Source organism: Pteropus medius, unplaced genomic scaffold (assembly GCF_902729225.1).
Source record: "Pteropus medius unplaced genomic scaffold, Ma_sr-lr_union100, whole genome shotgun sequence".
Classification (NCBI taxonomy): Eukaryota; Metazoa; Chordata; class Mammalia; order Chiroptera; family Pteropodidae; genus Pteropus; species Pteropus medius.
In genome coordinates this window covers 166,004-183,439 of record NW_024342648.1, presented here as the reverse complement: position 1 = coordinate 183,439, position 17,436 = coordinate 166,004, and the positions used below count along the sequence as shown (strand labels likewise).

The 17,436-nt window shown below is 58.2% G+C and overlaps 1 protein-coding gene and 1 long non-coding RNA gene across 9 annotated transcripts in view; one reads left to right on the top strand and one right to left on the bottom strand.

Annotated features, from left to right (window-relative positions):
• ATP2B3 (ATPase plasma membrane Ca2+ transporting 3) overlaps positions 1-17,436 on the bottom strand; it is a 64,210-nt gene that overhangs the window by 31,064 nt on the left and 15,710 nt on the right. For 2 of the 8 annotated variants that reach the window (XM_039866934.1, XM_039866933.1), the window contains 10 exons: positions 13,626-13,934; positions 9,176-9,373; positions 8,709-8,966; positions 8,182-8,307; positions 7,432-7,557; positions 4,313-4,354; positions 2,618-2,782; positions 2,039-2,253; positions 1,119-1,361; positions 508-749 (listed from right to left, as the gene is read on the bottom strand). In XM_039866934.1, coding sequence (XP_039722868.1) covers positions 508-749; positions 1,119-1,361; positions 2,039-2,253; positions 2,618-2,782; positions 4,313-4,354; positions 7,432-7,557; positions 8,182-8,307; positions 8,709-8,966; positions 9,176-9,373; positions 13,626-13,833 — 1,823 coding nt within the window. In that variant the 5' untranslated portion in view covers positions 13,834-13,934. Of the gene's footprint in view, positions 1-507; positions 750-1,118; positions 1,362-2,038; positions 2,254-2,617; positions 2,783-4,312; positions 4,355-7,431; positions 7,558-8,181; positions 8,308-8,708; positions 8,967-9,175; positions 9,374-13,625; positions 13,935-14,044; positions 14,068-14,256; positions 14,797-17,436 lie in introns of those variants that run through there. The other 6 variants (XM_039866931.1, XM_039866939.1, XM_039866932.1 and 3 more) reach the window with 6 other exon arrangements.
• Positions 644-7,599, top strand: LOC120605881 (uncharacterized). The gene is made up of 3 exons (XR_005653744.1): positions 644-756; positions 2,047-2,308; positions 7,468-7,599. It is a non-coding gene; the product is annotated as an uncharacterized LOC120605881 (long non-coding RNA).

Sequence of the window (17,436 nt, the reverse complement as noted above, 5' to 3'; positions counted from 1 at the left end):
AAGATGGAAACCACCCAAGTGTCCGTCGGTGGATTTGTGGATAAACTAAATGTGGTCTATCCATGCAACGGAATATTATTTAGTCGTAAAAAGTGGTAAAGCACTGATCCACGCTACAACATGGATGGACGTTGAAAATGCTATGCTGAGTGAAAGGGACCAGACGCAAAAGGTCACGTATCGTAAGATTCCATTTATATGAAATGTCAAGATTAGGCAAATCTGTAGAGGTAGGAAGATTAGTGGTAGCCAGGGGCTGAGAGGGGGTATGGGAGCGACAGCTTCATGGGCACGGGGTTTCCTTTGGGGGTGACGACAATGTTCTTCAACTAGATAGAGGTGAATGTACTTAATGCCACTGAACTGTACACTGTAAAGTGATGAAAATGGCCACATTTATGCTGTGTATATTTTAGCACAATAGTAATACCGCAAAGCCTGAATCCTTCAGCTGGACCCCAGCCCCTGGTGTCCTCAGCCCTAGGCTCGCTCCTGTGACCAACTCACTTTTTCAGCAGGATCTCCGAGGCACCCTTGCTGAAGAGGCGGAAACCGCCATCAGGCATGCGGATGACCGTGCTCATGGACTTGCGGACCGAGTTGAAGGTGTACACTTTGTAAAGCTTATCTTCTGGAATCTGTTCCCGCACAGGCTGGAAGTCCCGCTTCAGGTCCAGGACGAAGCCCAGTAGAGCGCACTCCGTCTTGTTGCCCACTTGGCGCGGGAGGGCACCTTCCTTCTCTGGAGGCTGTGAGGTGAGGCATATACCAGCATGGAGCTGGGGGCCCAAGTCCACCCTCCTTGCTACCCGTGGGGTCCCAGCCTGGCTATGGTCACCCCGTCTTTACAGTGTGGTGGCAGAGAGCCGGAGAGGGCCTCAGGTGTGGACTAGACAGGCAGGTTTCCCACCATTCACTGGGCTTGGAAGGGGCTTCCAGAACCAGCAGCCAAGGCAGGAGTCCTGGGGCCAGGGATGAGGGGAGGGTGACCAGCACTCCAGAGACCATCAGAGCTCTGGCCAAAAGTTCTTAAGAGAGCCTACTGAGCCCTTGGCGACAGCTCATGCTGTACTCCCGGCCAGGCCCCTTCCCTCGTCCCAGCTCCACTCCCGGCTCACTAGTATTTTGGTGGTGTAGGCACTGTTGATGGAGATGGCGTGGACCAGGAGGTCGAGGATCTTGGGGTTTAGGGCGCTGGGGGCCGGAATCTCTTTGTAGTGGGTGTCCCCGAGGTAGGACTGGACCACGGTCATACGGTTGGTGGTGAGCGTGCCCGTCTTGTCTGAGCAGATGGCTGTGGCGTTGCCCATCGTCTCACAGGCGTCCAGGTGGCGGACCAGGTTGTTGTCCTTCATCATTTTCTGTAAAGTGCACAGACGTCACGTATGACTCTGCTCTGCCCAACCAGCTTTCCATGCGGCACTAATAATAGCCCAGGGGCCTCTGTCAGCAGGCAGAGTGGGCTGACAACAGCGCCCAAAGGCACAGCTTGGAGCGGCTGCTGGGTGGTGGTCAAGCCCTCATTGGACAGGCTGAGCAGCTAACTCTGGGCCACCACTTTCTCCAGAGATCACTCGGTTCCTCTCTGCTGCCCAGGACCACTCCCTGCCCACAGTGCCCTCTTGGGTCACCTGCTGGCCCTGCAGCATCTCTCTCATCTAGGCCATGCTCTGCCCACTGTCTTCCAGAAGGCCCTCTCCTGATCGCCCTCCCTCCTGCCCCCACTTCTGTAAGCAGCACCAGTTCCCCCAATTCCTGGGCCCTCTGTGCCCTCTGCCCTCATCCTGCAGATGCCAGATCTATGCCACTGTTCTCCTGCTTTCTGGCTCATCTGACCATGCCCAGGAAGCCGGGTGCGGATGGATGGCCGAGTTCATCTCTGGTTCTCAGCTCAGCCTCCCTGCTCTCGCCCTGAGTGATGGATACCAAGTTTTCTCCAGTCTTCACTGCTTCCAAAGTGCCTACCAGCTTCATATCTCAGTTTTGGGGTTTGGATCCTGGTCTCATACATTCTTAGTGCTGTGTTTTGTATTATTACCTTGACAGAGTAAGCTAAGGAGATGGTGACAGCAAGAGGCAGGCCCTCCGGGACAGCCACAACCAGCACAGTGACGCCGATGATGAAAAACTTCACAAAGTACTGCACGTAGACCGGCGTGCACTCTGCCAGCCACACCCGGCCATCGATGACGAAGGTCTCGATCACAAAGTAGAGGACCAGGATGATGACGGTGATGGCGGACATCACCAGCCCTGCCCAGCCGCAACAGAGGCCATAGAGGGTCGCGGTAGGAAGGCGTCGGCAGGGGTAAGAAAAAGACAAAGCAAGAGGGAAGAGGTAAGGGATGCTGCAGCCAGTGCCAGCTTGAGTCAACTCGGGGGGAGGTGCTCCCTGTCCCAGGCCTCATGGAGGGTTTAGAATCCACACTCAGCAGAGGGGGGCTGGACCAGTCCATGATGGCCATCACTCACCCCTGTCCTGTCACCCTGCTGCCTAGCCCACACCATCTGCCACCTCCGTTTCCCACTTGCTCTCCACTGCTCGGCCCCATGTCCAGGAAACCCAGTGTCCTCTCCGCCCGACAGGGTCCCCTGGCCACCTCTCTGCAGCCCCCACCTGCTTTCCCGATCTGCACGGCCAATTTGGTGAGCTTGCCCTGCAGGACCGACTTCTCCTTCTTGGGCACGCTGGCTTTCTTCTTCTCCCGGTCCTCCATCTCCCCACCCTCCGCACTCTTCAGGGGCTGCATTTCCATGGCGACTGCCCCATCTTGTTTCTTAGCTGCACACAGAAGAACCCCACAGTCAAAGTTAGGGCCCAGCAGCTGGGGTGACAGCTACAACGGGCTTTCATATGGAAAGACATGCCACAGCGTACGAGAGGACATAGGGTTTAGGGGGTTTCTTTGATTTCTGAGCGCGACACTGCACGGTGGCCATCTTGTTTCCCATCGCTGTCCTTGGCAGCCCAGCCCCTCCCAGGTGGGACAAAGATGGCTCTCTCGAGGCCTCACAGAAGAACGGAGGACATACAGAAGCACAAGTAACTGGGGCACACAGACAGGGCAGCCAGTCCTGGAATACCCCAAATCTCAATATCTGAGAGCAGAGGCCTGGGGCCCAAGGAATGTTCCTGAACCGTAAGCTGAATGATTCATCAGTCCACTGGTGTCCGAGCCACCTCCCTGCTCTCCTCAGGGAGACCCAGGAGTCCCCGCACTCCTGTCCTGCTCCCTGCTCGGGCTGTCTCTTTTCCTGCCTGCTCCTGGCTTCCACCAGGGCCCCAGCTCACCACGAGTGCTTCCCTCAGCCCACACCCTGGCTGCTGGAGGCCATTGCCCGAGCAAGCTGCCCTGGGGAAGCCTCGCATCTCTCTTCTTGGAATTACTCCTTTGATACTCTCCTCCAGCCACTTCCCTGCCTCCTCTCTGGAACAGGAGGCTCCCTCATGGCTCCTCTGATGCCCCGACACTGCGGTGGCGATAGTATGTCCCCAACCCTGCCTCCATCACTTCTGTCACTTCACACACTCCATGACCTGTGAGTCTCCAACGGCACTGCCCACACAATCCTGTCCATCCCTTACCCTGAGGGGGCACCCAACCCTGACACTCACCGATGGCTTCTTCTTCCCAGGGGCTTCGGTCCAGAGCTTACAGCCACAGAGACACTCAAGGCTCCACCCAGCTGGCTCACTCTAGCCTCATGCCCCATCGACTGTCACTCTCTGCCTTAGCCAGGGCCCTAGCCATTAGGCTGTCACCCTGCCCCAAATGCCTTCCAAACAACAGCTATGCTCTGACTTCCAGTTTGCTTGTCTGACCCTGGGCCTCTGGGTCCCTGGGTCCCACACTGCACTTGAGTACTGCCCCCGGGTCTCTCTCTCTAGACCGTGACCTTCCTGAAGGCCAGCATGGTGCTTTTGACCACCTTTGGACCTACAGTGCCTATGACTGACCGCTGACAAGCCTTTATCCCAGCCACAGAGGCTCAGCTCTCACCAGACATTTGGACTGAGAGGAGAGAGGGCCTCTGCTCTTTGGATGGCTGTCCAGAAGAAAGGCAGCTAAACTGGGAAACCCACAGGCCCGGTTAGACTTTGGGCAAGTCACCGTTTCTGAGTCTCAGTTTCCTCACCAGGATGCCTGCTCGTGGGTGATCTTTACATACTTCTGGTGGGATCTGCAGAGGGGCCACCTTGCCCCACTCATGTGATCTCTAGCTGCTGCTCCTGCAGCTGAGGTGGGTGACCCCCCCACTCTGTGCTTCACCCTCTATCCCCCCCCAACCCCCAGCACGGGGCTCGCATTACCTTTGGTCTGGCTACTCTCCATCGCCCCATCCTGCTGCTTGCCTACAATGGAAAAGGAATGACAGACACAGAGACTTGAGAACATCCACATGGCCCTGGCACGTGCACACAGGACAGCAGGTCACGGACAGTGTAGCAGTGAGCACAGGGGAAAGATGGGAAAGAAGGGAAGAGGGCTCTGTCTTCTCCAGGCTCATGCTGATGCCCTCTCGCCACCTCTTGGCACGTGGGCACCGTGAACACTTGGGCTTCCTGAGCGAGACCCCTAGCCTTGGCTCGCCAGTGGGCCTTGACCTCAGCCTTCCAGTGAACTCCCAAAGCCAGTCCCTGGATGGACCCTCAGTCACATGTGACTGGCAGTGGGGGGTTCCTGGAAGGGCTGTCACCATGGGGAGTGAGAGATGCCAGTTGTCTGGTCCCACCTCTGTCACCTTGAACAGGGTCTCCCAGAACCAGCGTGAGGAGTTTACCTAGAAAGTTCTCTGCTGGCCTAGAGATCATCTTTCTCTGCAGCGTGGCCCACAGTCAGCTCTATGTGTACTTTAGAGTGACAAAGGAGAGAGACTCCAGGAATTTGCCAGGCTCGGGCACTGGGCTATGCGTTGGGCACCTAGCAATGGAGGGAGCAGCAGAGACATAGGATGAGTTGCGTCCCAGGTGGACCTGTGCTGGGGGTCAGTGGTGGATGCATCGAAGGCGAGGACCCAGCCTGCCTCCTCCATAGCCCCTGCAGCCAACAGCTGTTACATGAATGCAGCAGCTCCCTGAACGTGCTCTGCGACCACAAAGCCTACGGCGGGCTGTCAGGGACTGTGCAGTGATTGACTTGCCAAGGCCAAGGTCAACAGTGCTGGTCGCACCACTGGTTTTCAAAAGCGAGAAGGACTGCAACTCTGGAAGAGCCCAGGAGACCTGACAGGTGAGGCGACTGCGGCGGGGAGCCTGCGGCTGCGCTCGGGGCCCGGCTCCGTACCTCAGCTCCTTCTGAGGCCACACATAAGCTGGCAGCATCCAGAGACAGAAGGACAGGAGGAGCTTGTGGGCTGACCTGTCAGCTACCACCCAATAGCTCATGTCACTGAGGATCCATGAACCCAGATAAGGTGCTGTGTAGCTCCCAGGCAGTGGGGTCTGGTTTGGGGGCCCCAGGGAGGACAGAGAGGCCCCCTGCAGGGCAGGGTGGGATGTGGGTTGGGTCCTCTGTGCCCAGGACCTCCGAAGGGGTGCAGGGAGGTACAGACATGAAAGAGACCTCTGCGGGGAGAGGAGACACCTGTAGACACATAGTGACAATACAGCGCAATGAGCGGGTGTTGCCAGAAGCCCTGAGGCTGTGGAGGACCAGAAGAAGGATGGATCCAGAGGACCCAGGCTGCACACAGGGCCAGGGGAGGCCTGTGCAGGAGGGAGGGAGGTTTGGGATGAGCACTACAGGAAGAGGAGGACTGTGCTGGCCTGAAGAAGGACAGGAGTCAAGGGAGGGAAGGAGGGGAGGGAAGATACCTCAAAGAGAAGGGTGAGTAGGAATCGAAGCCAAAAGGCAAGAAATAGGTGTGTGGGGGAGGCAGCAGGTGGACGGAGAGTGTTGTACAGATAGATGGAGTTAGGATGCAGAAAGGGGGAGGGGGAGGCACTGGCCATGGCCACCTTCCTGTCTCCGCAGTGGTCCAGGCCTTGGACTGAGACCTCAGTGTGAGCTCATAGGTGCTGCTGTCCCTTCCTCTGAGCCTGAACACCTCTGCTCCAGGGCCCCCTCAGGGTTCCCCTCTTCCAGGAACCTGGCTGCCGGAGGTGCCCTCTATGACTCCTAAGTAGCGCAGCCTGAGGTGCTGGAGCAGGGCGAGGGGAAGAGGATCCGGGTTGGGGAGGGATCTGGGGTAGGCTGAAGGGGTTTGGTCAAGGTCGAAAAGGAGAGCCTAGGAAGGAGTGTAGAACGGATGCCCTGCCAACTAGCCGGGTGGTCGAGGGCTGGGACATTTATCATGTCCTTCCTTACGCTGGGTCTGCGCAGACCAATTCTGCCCGCTCTTCAGGCCCAGCAGCCTTGACTAACTGAGGTGGGGCAGGTGACTGGTACCCCTCTATCCCTTGCCCAGCTCACCAGCCCCAGCATCTCACTAATCTTAGGGGCCCTGAATACAGGCTTCTGGCACATGTTCTTCCCACATGTGTACAGTTTCTTTGTACTTCTAATGGGCCCTGGTAGATTCTCTAAGAGGGGAGGCACACATAGAAAATTCCAGTCATCACTTGGTTTGACGACAGGAGAGGCCTGAGGGGAGACCCAGGTCAGAGCAAGATGAGTCATGAGCAGGTGCAGGCTTGTGTCACAGAAGGGCATGGGGTTCTGACCAGAGGGATTAGGACAGGGGTGTGGAAGCTGAGGGCAGTTCTGTAGCATTATAAGCCCTGTTCTGAGGATTGGAAGAGACGCCGGCCATGCCTGGAGCTCAGAGCACAAGCAACAGAAAACAGCAGGAAAGCCAGGGTGGCTACAGAGTTCGGCTCCCTGAAGACATCTGTCCCTTGACACTTCTTTCCCTTGGGATATTGGCCCCTGCCCATCCCAGGTACCTCTGCCCATCCCAGGAATCCTTTGGGGGTTCCTTCTGCTTGGGAACCCTCCACCTCTGGCTGCATGACCTGCATTCCCCGGCCGCCATGTTGGCCTGGACCTCAGCACTTCACCGCGGCAGTTGCGCACCCCTGAGGGTAGGCATAAGCCCCTGGCAGCATCCTACCAAGTGAGGGTGGCTGGTCTCTGTAACTCAGATCCAATTCCTACCATGGTAGGGGACTCTCCCTACCCCGGTACACATATCCCGAAGCCTTTGGGAAATAGCCATGTGAGAGAAGCTGTCCTTACACAGAACTGAGGGGCCCCTGACCTCCTGGCTCTGGGGAAGAGATCCCAGAAAAGGAGGCCCTGAAAGGAATCAGAAGTGAGGGTATGGCCTCCCGGCCTGAGGGCTGGCTCTAACAGAGCCAGAGCCAGAGCTGAATCCAGCAACTGGCCCAATGGGGGACCGCCAGGAGCAGGCAAAGAAGAAACAGCAAGCTACACAGAAGCGGGGTCAGCCCTCATCAGCTCCAGGAACTGGAGGTCAATGTGGCCTTACCTTTCTTATCCTTCTTCTCCTCCTCCTCTCCACCAGCTCCAAGCAAGGTAAAGATGATGCCTGTCTGGGAGTTTACACCAACGGCAGTCACCACCATTCTTCCAGAACCTTCCATGACATGAGTGCCTGGCACAGTCAATACAGAGACACAGACACAGAGATTTGCACCACTGTCCCAGGAATCCCAGAGGCAGGGGCTCAGCCTCTGGAGGCCCCTGGAGGCTGTGTTGACCCTAAGTCTAGGCTGAAGGCTCATCCCTGGCCTGGAGAAGAGACTTGACTACAGCCACGGAGTGAGCAGTTCACAGGCCTCGCCAGGGGCCTCCAGCCTCTCTGTCCTGTTTTATACTGCATTTGCCACTGGTATAAACACTGAGCTAAGCCAGAACCTTATGGAAAGGGAACACCATCCCCACTGGCTCTTCTTGAGGGTCTAGAATAGGGAGAAAGACAGCACTATGCTGACCCAGAGCCAGCCCCCACCTCTAAGGGCTTCCCTCAGGACACCAGGGGCCCTGCAGGGCTGGGAGGACCCCTGTCTTTCCCTGAGGCTGAAGCGGCCACCACCATGTCTCCCATGGGTTGCTCTGGCTTTGCAGAGGATGAAGTCTTCAGACCCTTTAACCCGAAGGGCAGCTTAGGGTGACCCTGGTTGAGGGGGTTGCTGGGCCAAATGGCGTCCAAGGGTGCCGGCCTGGTCCAGAGGTCAGAGCCCTCCCCAAGGTCTGGACCAACGCCCCGAGGCCTCACCTGAGAGCAGCATGGGGTCTTTGTCAGCAGACTTGCGCACGTGGTCCGACTCTCCAGTCAGGGAGCTCTCATCAATCTTGAGGTCATTGCCCTGGATGAGCACGCCGTCGGCAGGCAACAGGTCCCCTAAGGCCAGCAAGGCAGCCAGAACCACAAGCTATGGGTCCAGGTGGCCTTCCTCCCGCTGCCTCCTGCCTCACCAGGAGGAGGTCCCGTTGGATGTGGGGCCCTCTTCCTTCGGTCTCCTCCTTTCTGGGGAGATCTACATACCCCTCCCCTACGGTCCAGCTCCCAGGGACTGGGGATAACAGAAACATTCTGCAGTGGTGGGGAAGCCCTTGACAGGCGTGGGGACAGCTTGTTTCCTGGGACCTCTGATGCATACTCCCTACCTCCAGCCTCCCGCTGTTGAGGGCACACGTGTCCCTGGGGAGAAGGCTTGCACTTGGGGTCTCTTCCAGCCCATGTTCTCCCCCAAATGGGAGCTGAGCATCCTCCACAGAATGTGTGGTGATAGGCACACTCACCATACTTGACCTGGGCAATGTCCCCTACTACCAGCGCGGCCACAGGGACCTGGAAGAGCTGCCCGTTCCGGATGACCGTGAACTTCTGCTCCTGCTCGATACGGCTCTGCAGGCCTCGGAACTGCTTCTCCTTGCTCCAGTCATTGAAAGCCGTGACCAGCACCACACAGATGACAGACAGCAGGATGGCTGCCCCCTCGATCCAGCCAGCCTCGGCCTCACCTTCGTCTTCTGCCCCAGCAGACACATTCCCGCACACTGTGTCCGAGGACAGAGTGAAGTACAGAGGTGGCAGAGGAGTCATTCCTGCTGGCTCCTTCCTGCCGCTGACCTAGGGACATCCTGCGACCCTCCCTCGATCTCAGGTTCAATTCCTTCCCTCTTGCCAGCACAACTGTATCGCTGTCCTTGTCCTGCCCCTTCCTGCCAGATCCTTCCTCGCCATCCCTCTGGCCTCTGCTCCTCACCTTCGCTCTCCTCTCCGGGCGGCGCGTAGAACGAGAGGCCTAGGGAGACGATGGCAGCCACTTCCAGGATGATGAGCGTGACGTCCTGCAGGGCCTCCCATACCAGCTGCAGGAAGGTCTTGGGCTGCTTGGGAGGGATGAAGTTCTGCCCGTAGATCTGCCTGCGCTTCTCCAAGTCGCTGGCGTTGTCGGCTAGGCCTGCATGGTGCCCGGATGGACAGCAGAGGCACAGAGGAGACGATGGGAAAGGCAGCCCCCACCTTATCCCACACTTTCTCCCACGCATACCTGTCTCTCCATCTGGACTGAAAACATCCGGAAGTTGGGAACTGCACTGACCCGGCCAGCCCTGGGGACGTGCGTGTGGAAGTGCCTGTGCCGCCCCTCCAGCTGCCTAGATAGCGCAGGCATGGAATCAAATGACACTGAGGAGCCCCTAGCATGAGGAAGGACAGGCCTATCCTCCTGATACGCCTGCTAAGGTTTAGGGACTACGGTGGGTCCCTCCGAAGGGATCTCGTCGGCTTTGCTCACTCTGTCGATCAATGACCTGGCACCCATGATGCCCAGGAGGTGCACAGGGACTACTCCCAGCCCTGTGCTCTCATGGCCCACCAGAGACAGCTGCCTCCTTCCTAATGCCTTCTCCAGACCCTGGTGCAGTGCCAACCCCCATCCCTGAGCTGGGGGTCACGGTGAAGGACTGGATGGGACATGGGCTCCTTGCCCTGTCCACAGGCCCCCCCACTGCAGCTGCACACATGACAGTTGCTGAGCATCTGTAAAGCTAATAGGATTGTCAATAGTTAATGTTCATGCCACGGTGTCCTCAGGCCACCAGGCGGAAGACAAGGAGTGTGAAGACTGGGGAAACTAATCCCAGTGGGGAAGCCCCTGTGACATGGGGTTGAGGGATTGAGAGGGGCCTGACCTGATGGTTCCAGAGCCCTGGGAAGCACGTCCACATCCTGGACAACCTGTGGTGTGTGGGCCGGGAGGGAGGGCAGGCCTGGTTGATGCAGAGGCTGAGGATCAATGGCCACAAAGGCGCTAGCCTGGCATTCAGAAGACAGGCCCTTACTTCTCTTCTTGGGAAAACTCACTTCCTACACAGGATTGTGCTGAGGCATCTGGGTCTCTGTCTCTAGAACATGAGTCTCCTTAGGCCCATGTCTGAAAGTACTGAAGGCTTCTGTCTGGCACCAGCACCCAGGTCACTGCCTTTCAAGGCCAGCCGCCCGCCTGGCCACCTCTCCAGAGGCAAGCAGATGGGACACTGCAGTCCCCTGGCCCCACCCTCAGCCCTTAGGATTTTGCTTCCTTCCAGGCTCATATGTCCACAGCCTTTCTCGCTTCTCTGATGCCAAGCGCCCAGCCCCACACTGACACCTGGTGGACCGATGGTGACTTGCAGTTTCCAGGCCTGAGTAGCTGCCACTCCCACTGCCTCCTTCAGAGACAGAGGACCACCAGAAGCGCCCAGGTCTCAGCCCATGTGGTGCTCTCAGCTGGCTTGAGAAAGCACATAAGACCGGGCCCCAGAGGATTCGAGAACAAGAAAGTGCTAAATGTGATGCCAAAAGAGTCAGAAGGAAGGAGAATGGGTGTGCGCTGGGCTTCTAGGGAGGGGCAGGGAGGGGCTGGTCCAAGGTGGAAGGACTAGCAAGAGCAAAAGCTCACAGCCAGCACAGCCTTGGCATGTCCCCAGAGCGGGGCGATGACCACAAGCCATCCTCCCCATCCATTAGAGCGGCAGCTGTCCCTGCCCTTCTGCCCCTGGCTTCATCCAGCCTAGCTGCCTGCGGCTCAAGTTTCTAGAGTCTGCAGCTTCCCAGTTGGGTGTCTGGGAGAGACTCGGGACTTAAGTGCCTAAGGGCTGAGGACCCAGTTGAGGGCCTGTGCCGCACTCCCGATCACAGCTTGTGTTCTTTGAGGTTCAGGAGATGTGGAAGGTGTGGTCAGGACTAGGGAGGCACTCCAACGGAACCCTGGGTCTCCCTTCCCCCTGCCCTGGGAAAGAGCACTGATCTGGAGCCCTCAAGAGGGACAGTTCCCCCAAACAGGTCACGTGAATCTGCATTCTGCCTGCCCCACCCCACATAATCCGCTTGTCCCCAAAGGAAGCTGGGCCCTTAGGGGCCTACCACCCAGGAGCTTACTCTCTCCCTCCCTCCCTTTCTCCCTCCATCAGCTTGTCCCTTGGCCTTGGTTTGCCCTTGAAGCTACAGCAATGCTTCTCTCCCTTGTCCCAGACCAGCACCAGGACTTGGCCTTCCTGTGGGCCGAAGGGTCCTAACAATTGCTGCCACTGAAGCACTCACTTGGTGGCGGGGGAGGGGGGCGGGGCGGGGAAAGCTGCTACAGCCCCTCTGGTTCCTGAGCATGTAGGCTGGCCTAGCGGGACCCTTGAGGGTGGCCCAAGTACAGGGTGCCGCGGGCAGGGGCCGCCGGTTGGCATGGACACAGATGGGCGCCCTGCCCAGAGCAGAGGCCAGATGCCATTGGAATTGAATTAGGACCACATCGTGTGGCTCCTGGCTAATCTTCCCCCTCCTTTCCATGACTGCTGGTAGAGACCAGACAGGGGAAGGGCAAGGACCCAGGTCCCCCAAGCGGGACTACCATTGAGCTTGGCCTAAGACCCAGGTTCCCTGTCTTCTAGAATCCTTGTGAGTTGCTGCAAGTGCCCCCCATACACCATACTTCCCACCTTTCCAGCATTATTCTGCTGGTAACCCCAGTCTGCCCACCTTGTCAGGGGGGGGGTTGCTGTGAGGCTTGAGATATAGCTAAGCTGGCCCCTCCCATGAGCTCAGGTCATTGTGTTTGAGCAGAAGTGACTACGGGGAGGGGGGTGGGGCGGGGCAGATGTGGGTGACAAATCTGGGACCAAGCCAGCAGGTATGCAAGGACCCCACACTTACTAGGGTCAGACCTTGAGGGCTCTCCCGGGTCGGAGAGGGGAGGGGAGGTTCTTGCACTGCTCATTCTTCGGGACGCAGACCAGGCCTGGCTGGCTCCCTCTGTTGGGGCCGGGCCACCCACCTAGGCACCTGCCCTTCTCCATGGCTGCCCCTCCACAGGCACCGGGCACACTCCAGAGCTGTTGTGGCAGAATCGGGCAGGTTCCCAGGGGCCTTGACATTTTAAATATTTAACAAAGCCTGACAGGCAGAGGAAAGAGCTGCCAGCTGAAGCCCATCTGCTTCCTTTTATCTGGGGGAGACCAGAGCTCTTGTGGCTAAATGGCCCCAAATCATGGGGGAAGGCAAGGAGGAGGGAAGGAGAGAGATCCTCTGGCCCTGAGCCAGACCATCTGCCCCCATGACACACCCTCTCAGCCCGGGTCCCTTTAGAGTGCAAAGCAAGAGAGACCAAGGAAGCCCAAGGAAGGCCATCCACCTTGAAGTTCCTGACCTGGACAGGAGGAAATCTCTCACCTGACCTTTGGGCCTACCTCCTCCTCAGTAGGCCATCTCCACTCCCCACTCCAGCCCATGAGCCACCCGCAGACAGACAGGGCCAGGGAGCAGGAGATAAGGCAATGGCCAGGGCCCTGGGTGGGTGAAGGTATGATGGCTGAGAGTGGAGCTGATGAGATCAACCAGCGCTGGCCCAGAACAGGCCTGGCACCCGATTGGGACAGCTCCAGCAGCCCTGACAGGGAGATGCCAGCTGGGCCAGAAAACACTCCAGCTCCTGGAATCTGGGGCCATGCCTGCTTCCCGGTGGTTCTGGCCTCTCAGCACACCCAGCAACAGGGACTAGGGAAGGCCACAGAACTGAGGCAAGGACCCAAGATGGTAGTCAGGTCTACATTCCTAGAACCTTCTAGTGGTTGTCCCCTCCCCCACACCCTGGCTCCCTGCTACAGATCTGCTCCTAACTATACTGCCTGAAGCTTGTACTCCTTTGGGACGGCCTGCCACCAGTGCCACCGTCACTCGGTACTCTGGGTACCACCCCGTCAGGCTGCACCATCCCCAAGCCACTCCATCCCTTGTCAGAGAGGCTTCGGGGGGCCCACACGCTGTACCCTTTCCTCCTCTTCCCATGCCTTTAAATTGGACAAAGGGCTGAGCACACGTGGCACCCGCAACACGCAGACAGGGGCCATCCTGTCTCCTCCGTTCCTCTTCTCTGTCGCTCGATTTCTATTTATTCCAAAGAAGAGATAAGTGCAAAGAGCTGCTGATTCTGGAAGTATGGGTGCAGAGGCCGCAGGATGCCCAGAGGGTGACCTTCTCACCCTATGCAGACCATGTCCTGCTCATGGGTAAATGGCTGCCCAAGGAGGACATGGTCAGGGTTAACAGTGGTGCTGGGAAGCTGCTGCAGTGGCGCCTTGCAGCCCCCGACATGGTCTGCGCTGGGGTTAGGGAATGCCCCTGGATGGCCTAGAGTCCCCTGCACACCCGTGGACACGCTCGGGCTCTGCTGGCAGACTTACCCTCTGTGGGTGAGGTCTTCAGCCTCCTGCAGAGCCCACTGACGTCCCCATAGGCTTCCTGGATCTTCTGCAGTGCCTCGGCCCCTCGGAGCTCCATGAGGGAGCGCAGCTCAGCCAGCGTGCATCCAAAGCCGCCTGCATGTGGGCCTTCCCGCTGCTGCTGGGCCTTCGGGTGGAACTCGATGGAACTGTTGGCCATGTCGCCCATCCTGCCTGTTGCACTGGGAGGAGAGGGTGCTGGGCCTTCTCACGGGTGCAGCCTCAGCGAGCGGAGGTGGTGGCAGTGGGGAAGTGGCCAAGAGCAGACACCTGGGGAGACGAAGGTGAGAAAAAGCTAGGGGCACAGATGAGACAAAACCGAGGCCCGTTCTTCTAGAATGTTCTCTGCAAATCTGCTCTCAGTCCAAGTCATGACTCACTGAGTGAAAAATTTACCTCCCAGGCTGGGCCAGTGGCCCTCATGCCCTGCCAGGCCCACCTGTCAGGCCACCCACTCGTCTTGCCCACCATGAGCACCCTAGCCTGGAGGGCCGGGATTGATTAGTGACAGTCTTGCCCTGGCGTGGGTGGGTTAGCTGTGCCACAGTTCTCCCATGGCCATGCCCCTCTAGCGAATCATCAGCTCCATCACCTCCAGCTCTTGCCTGATTAAGGCTCGCCCTGCGAGGCCGGCATGCTATAAATCCGGGTGGTGAGGCAGTCGTTTGGCACGGCCTCTGCTGCTCACAGCTTACAGTTTCAGGCCCGGTGCCGCGCAGGGGTCCAGATAGCAGGCCAAGCCATGGACAGGGCCAGCTGGGTGCCAGGTCAGGGTGTCTCTGCTGCCCTGAGGGTACCTGGGTGGGGTAGGAACAAAGAAGAGAGGAGGCCCGGAGAAAGCGGGGAGGGAGAGAAGGAAACAGAGGGAGAGACAGAGAAGGACCGGAGACAGGGGTAGAGGGAGAAGGGGAGGGAGGGAAGGAAGAGATAGAGGGAATGGAAGGGGAGGGGTGGAGGACAGTACACACAGGAGAAAGAGGAAAGCAGCCATGGGTCACTGGCGACTTCTCTGTTGTCCTGCCCCACCGTGCCAGTGCCGCCCACTCCCCACAACACTGAGAGCAGCCAGCTGACTCAGGCCGCACCGCCTTCACCGCCCTCGCTCCTCTGTAGAGTTGATAAACTTTCACCCCCGTCTGACTGTCCCCACACCCTACCACCACTGCCCACACCTGCCCAAGAAACCGCTGGAGACTGGGCTGCCCCGCCCTCAGCCTTCACAGGGTCTGGTGGTGCGTAGCACGGGGCAGCCTGCTGGGCCTGCTGGGCCTGGCCTCCTCGCTTCTCCCGCTGGTCTTTCCCCACCTCTCCTTCCCAGCCTGCAGCCTGTGCATGAGTAGAAGCATCCCCCAAGGACATGAGCTAAACTCCTAGGACTGAACTAGTCTCAGTGCACATGGCCTTGGCCTTCACACCAGCAAAGAGGCCTCCCGGTAACGTGGCTCAGCTGGGCCTGATCTCTTGCGTTTACGGAGGCTCTTCGTTCAGAAGGATCCTCTTGAACACAGAACTTGGCCACCAATCCAGATTTCTGATCTAGAACCGTCCACAGAAGCACGATAGCTCAGAACCTGGTGGCCTGCTGCTCTCAGGAGAGCCCCCACCTGTCACTCAGAGCCTAGTGAATGCCGGGAGTAGGTATGCACCCTCGGCGGGGCTCTAAACATCGGTGGCTGCCTCAGTTACTCTGGGCACTGTCCCTACACTGTCAAGAAAAAGCTTGTGTGCCTAAGGCGTTCCTTGTCCGTGAAGTCTGGGAGGCAGAGATGTGCCTCAGAAAATGGCCATCCGTGTTTTAAAAGTTTGGGCACCTCAGTGTTAACTTCCTAGACACCTTCCACATGGAGCCGCCTTCACTGCGAAAACATGTGGGAACCAAGTGGCAGACCTGCAAACGCCAGTTCTCTCCCACACCCACGCATCTCCCGACTGCCCTCCTTCCAGTTCGCCATCTGACAAATCTTTACCGAGCATCTACCACATGCCTGCGCTGGGGACAGAAGGAGGGACGGCACTGAATGGATCCGTGTGCTCTCTGTCTGGCTAGGAGATGGGTACCTACCGGGTCCAGCTTGTGAGAAACAGACATCAGAGCAGTGGAGGCGGTTTCATTTAGGGACAGGGGTCAAGAAAGGCCTCTCAGAAGGGGCACATTTGAGAAAAGGCCAGAACGAGGTGAAGGAGTGAGCCATTCTTCTGGAGGAAAGAGTGTTCTGACATCCGGAAGAAGGCAGGTAATGGGACAGGTAGGTGGAGGAAAGATGCTGCAGATCCTATGGGGCCACGAGTGACATGAACCATCACCAAGCAGAGGGCTACTGGCTGAGCACAGACTGAAGAAGCAGAAGCCAGAGATGAGGGTGGGGGCTGCGGTCCAGCTGTTCTACTTGACCAGATGAGGCCGGGGGCAGTGGGGGTGAGCCCTGAACTTGGGAATGCGCAGGACAGCAGAGCACCCGGACTTGAAGGAAGTGAAGCTTTCATGGTGTGTCTGACAGGGTGGGCTCCTTCTGGGGTGCCATATGAATGCACCCCGCCCACCCAGGTGGGTGCAGCAGGAATCACTCTGTCATTCGCCAGCACAGGAAACCAAGGCTTGGCCAGGTGAGGCAGCAGAGCCATGAGGACACCCAGTCTTCCTGCCTCTAACCACAGGCCTCAGCGGGGCATTTTAAGAACCACTGGAGACGATGATGGCAGCTTTCAATTGTCACCTGCACTCCTCAGTCCTCTCCAGATAGCTCCGCGTGGAGCCTCCTCCCACGCTTTTCCCCCTGCCAGCTTCCTTCACTTCTCCAGGACTCTCCTTAGCCTGTTGGCTGCTGAGGGAAGGGATGGGGTCGAGGTCTGGTTCATCAATGTAGACATTGGCTTCAGCCAGCATCAGGACCACTAACCCCTCTGTGAGTTAGTCAGCTTCCTGCGGTCAGCTGTCTTCCAAGCTCCAGGCAGGCAGGGCTGCTAGGAGAGGATCAACTAATGGGTCCTGTGAGTGCCAGGACCACTGGTGGGGACATCCAGCATAAATGTGAGTCAATTGTCCCCGAACAGAGTCCCCAGGGCACACCAGCCCTGGAAGAAGGCTCTCCTGCCAGGCTGAGGGGAGTGGTAGGCACTCACCCCAGGTTCTGATGCCACCGGCTTGTATTCCAAGACCTTCCACACTAAGCCACCTAGGGACTCCATAGAGGCTCTTTCTAAAAGGGTAGCAGATGGATGATTTTGCTCCTTTGTAACCATTTATCTTTTCGGCGTATACACCCACTTGGAGAAGACTCGGTTGGAAAGTGCCTGGCTCCTGCCCCATGGCACTGGTGGGCTCCAGGGGGGTGACAGAGCGAATGGCACGTAGGTTGGCAGGCTCATCCAGTGGCCCGACAGAAATGCCCGTTCCTCAGAGCAGGGCACCCTGCAGGCTGGCAGCGCAGCATCTCTACCTCCCCACCCAAGGCCAGCCCTGTCCTCCCCCAGATGCTCCCTGCCCCTGCCCCACAGTGTGACCCTGCCTTCGATTAAGCAACAGCAGCCCATACAGAGCCATGATGGGTCCTTGAGCTGCTCCTAACTGGTGAGTTGTCATTGTTGTGGGCAAATGGGCCCACGGTGACTCATAAGAGGATTGGGCAGGGAGGTGAGGCCTGGCCTTCTGCCAGGGCACAAAGCATTTTTGTCCTTTGCCACAGCCCCCAGGCTGGCCCTGTGTTCCTGCACACTACAGTATCCCCTGGCACCCTGCCCGCAGCTGTGGCCTGATCCTTCTCCCTCGTCCCCC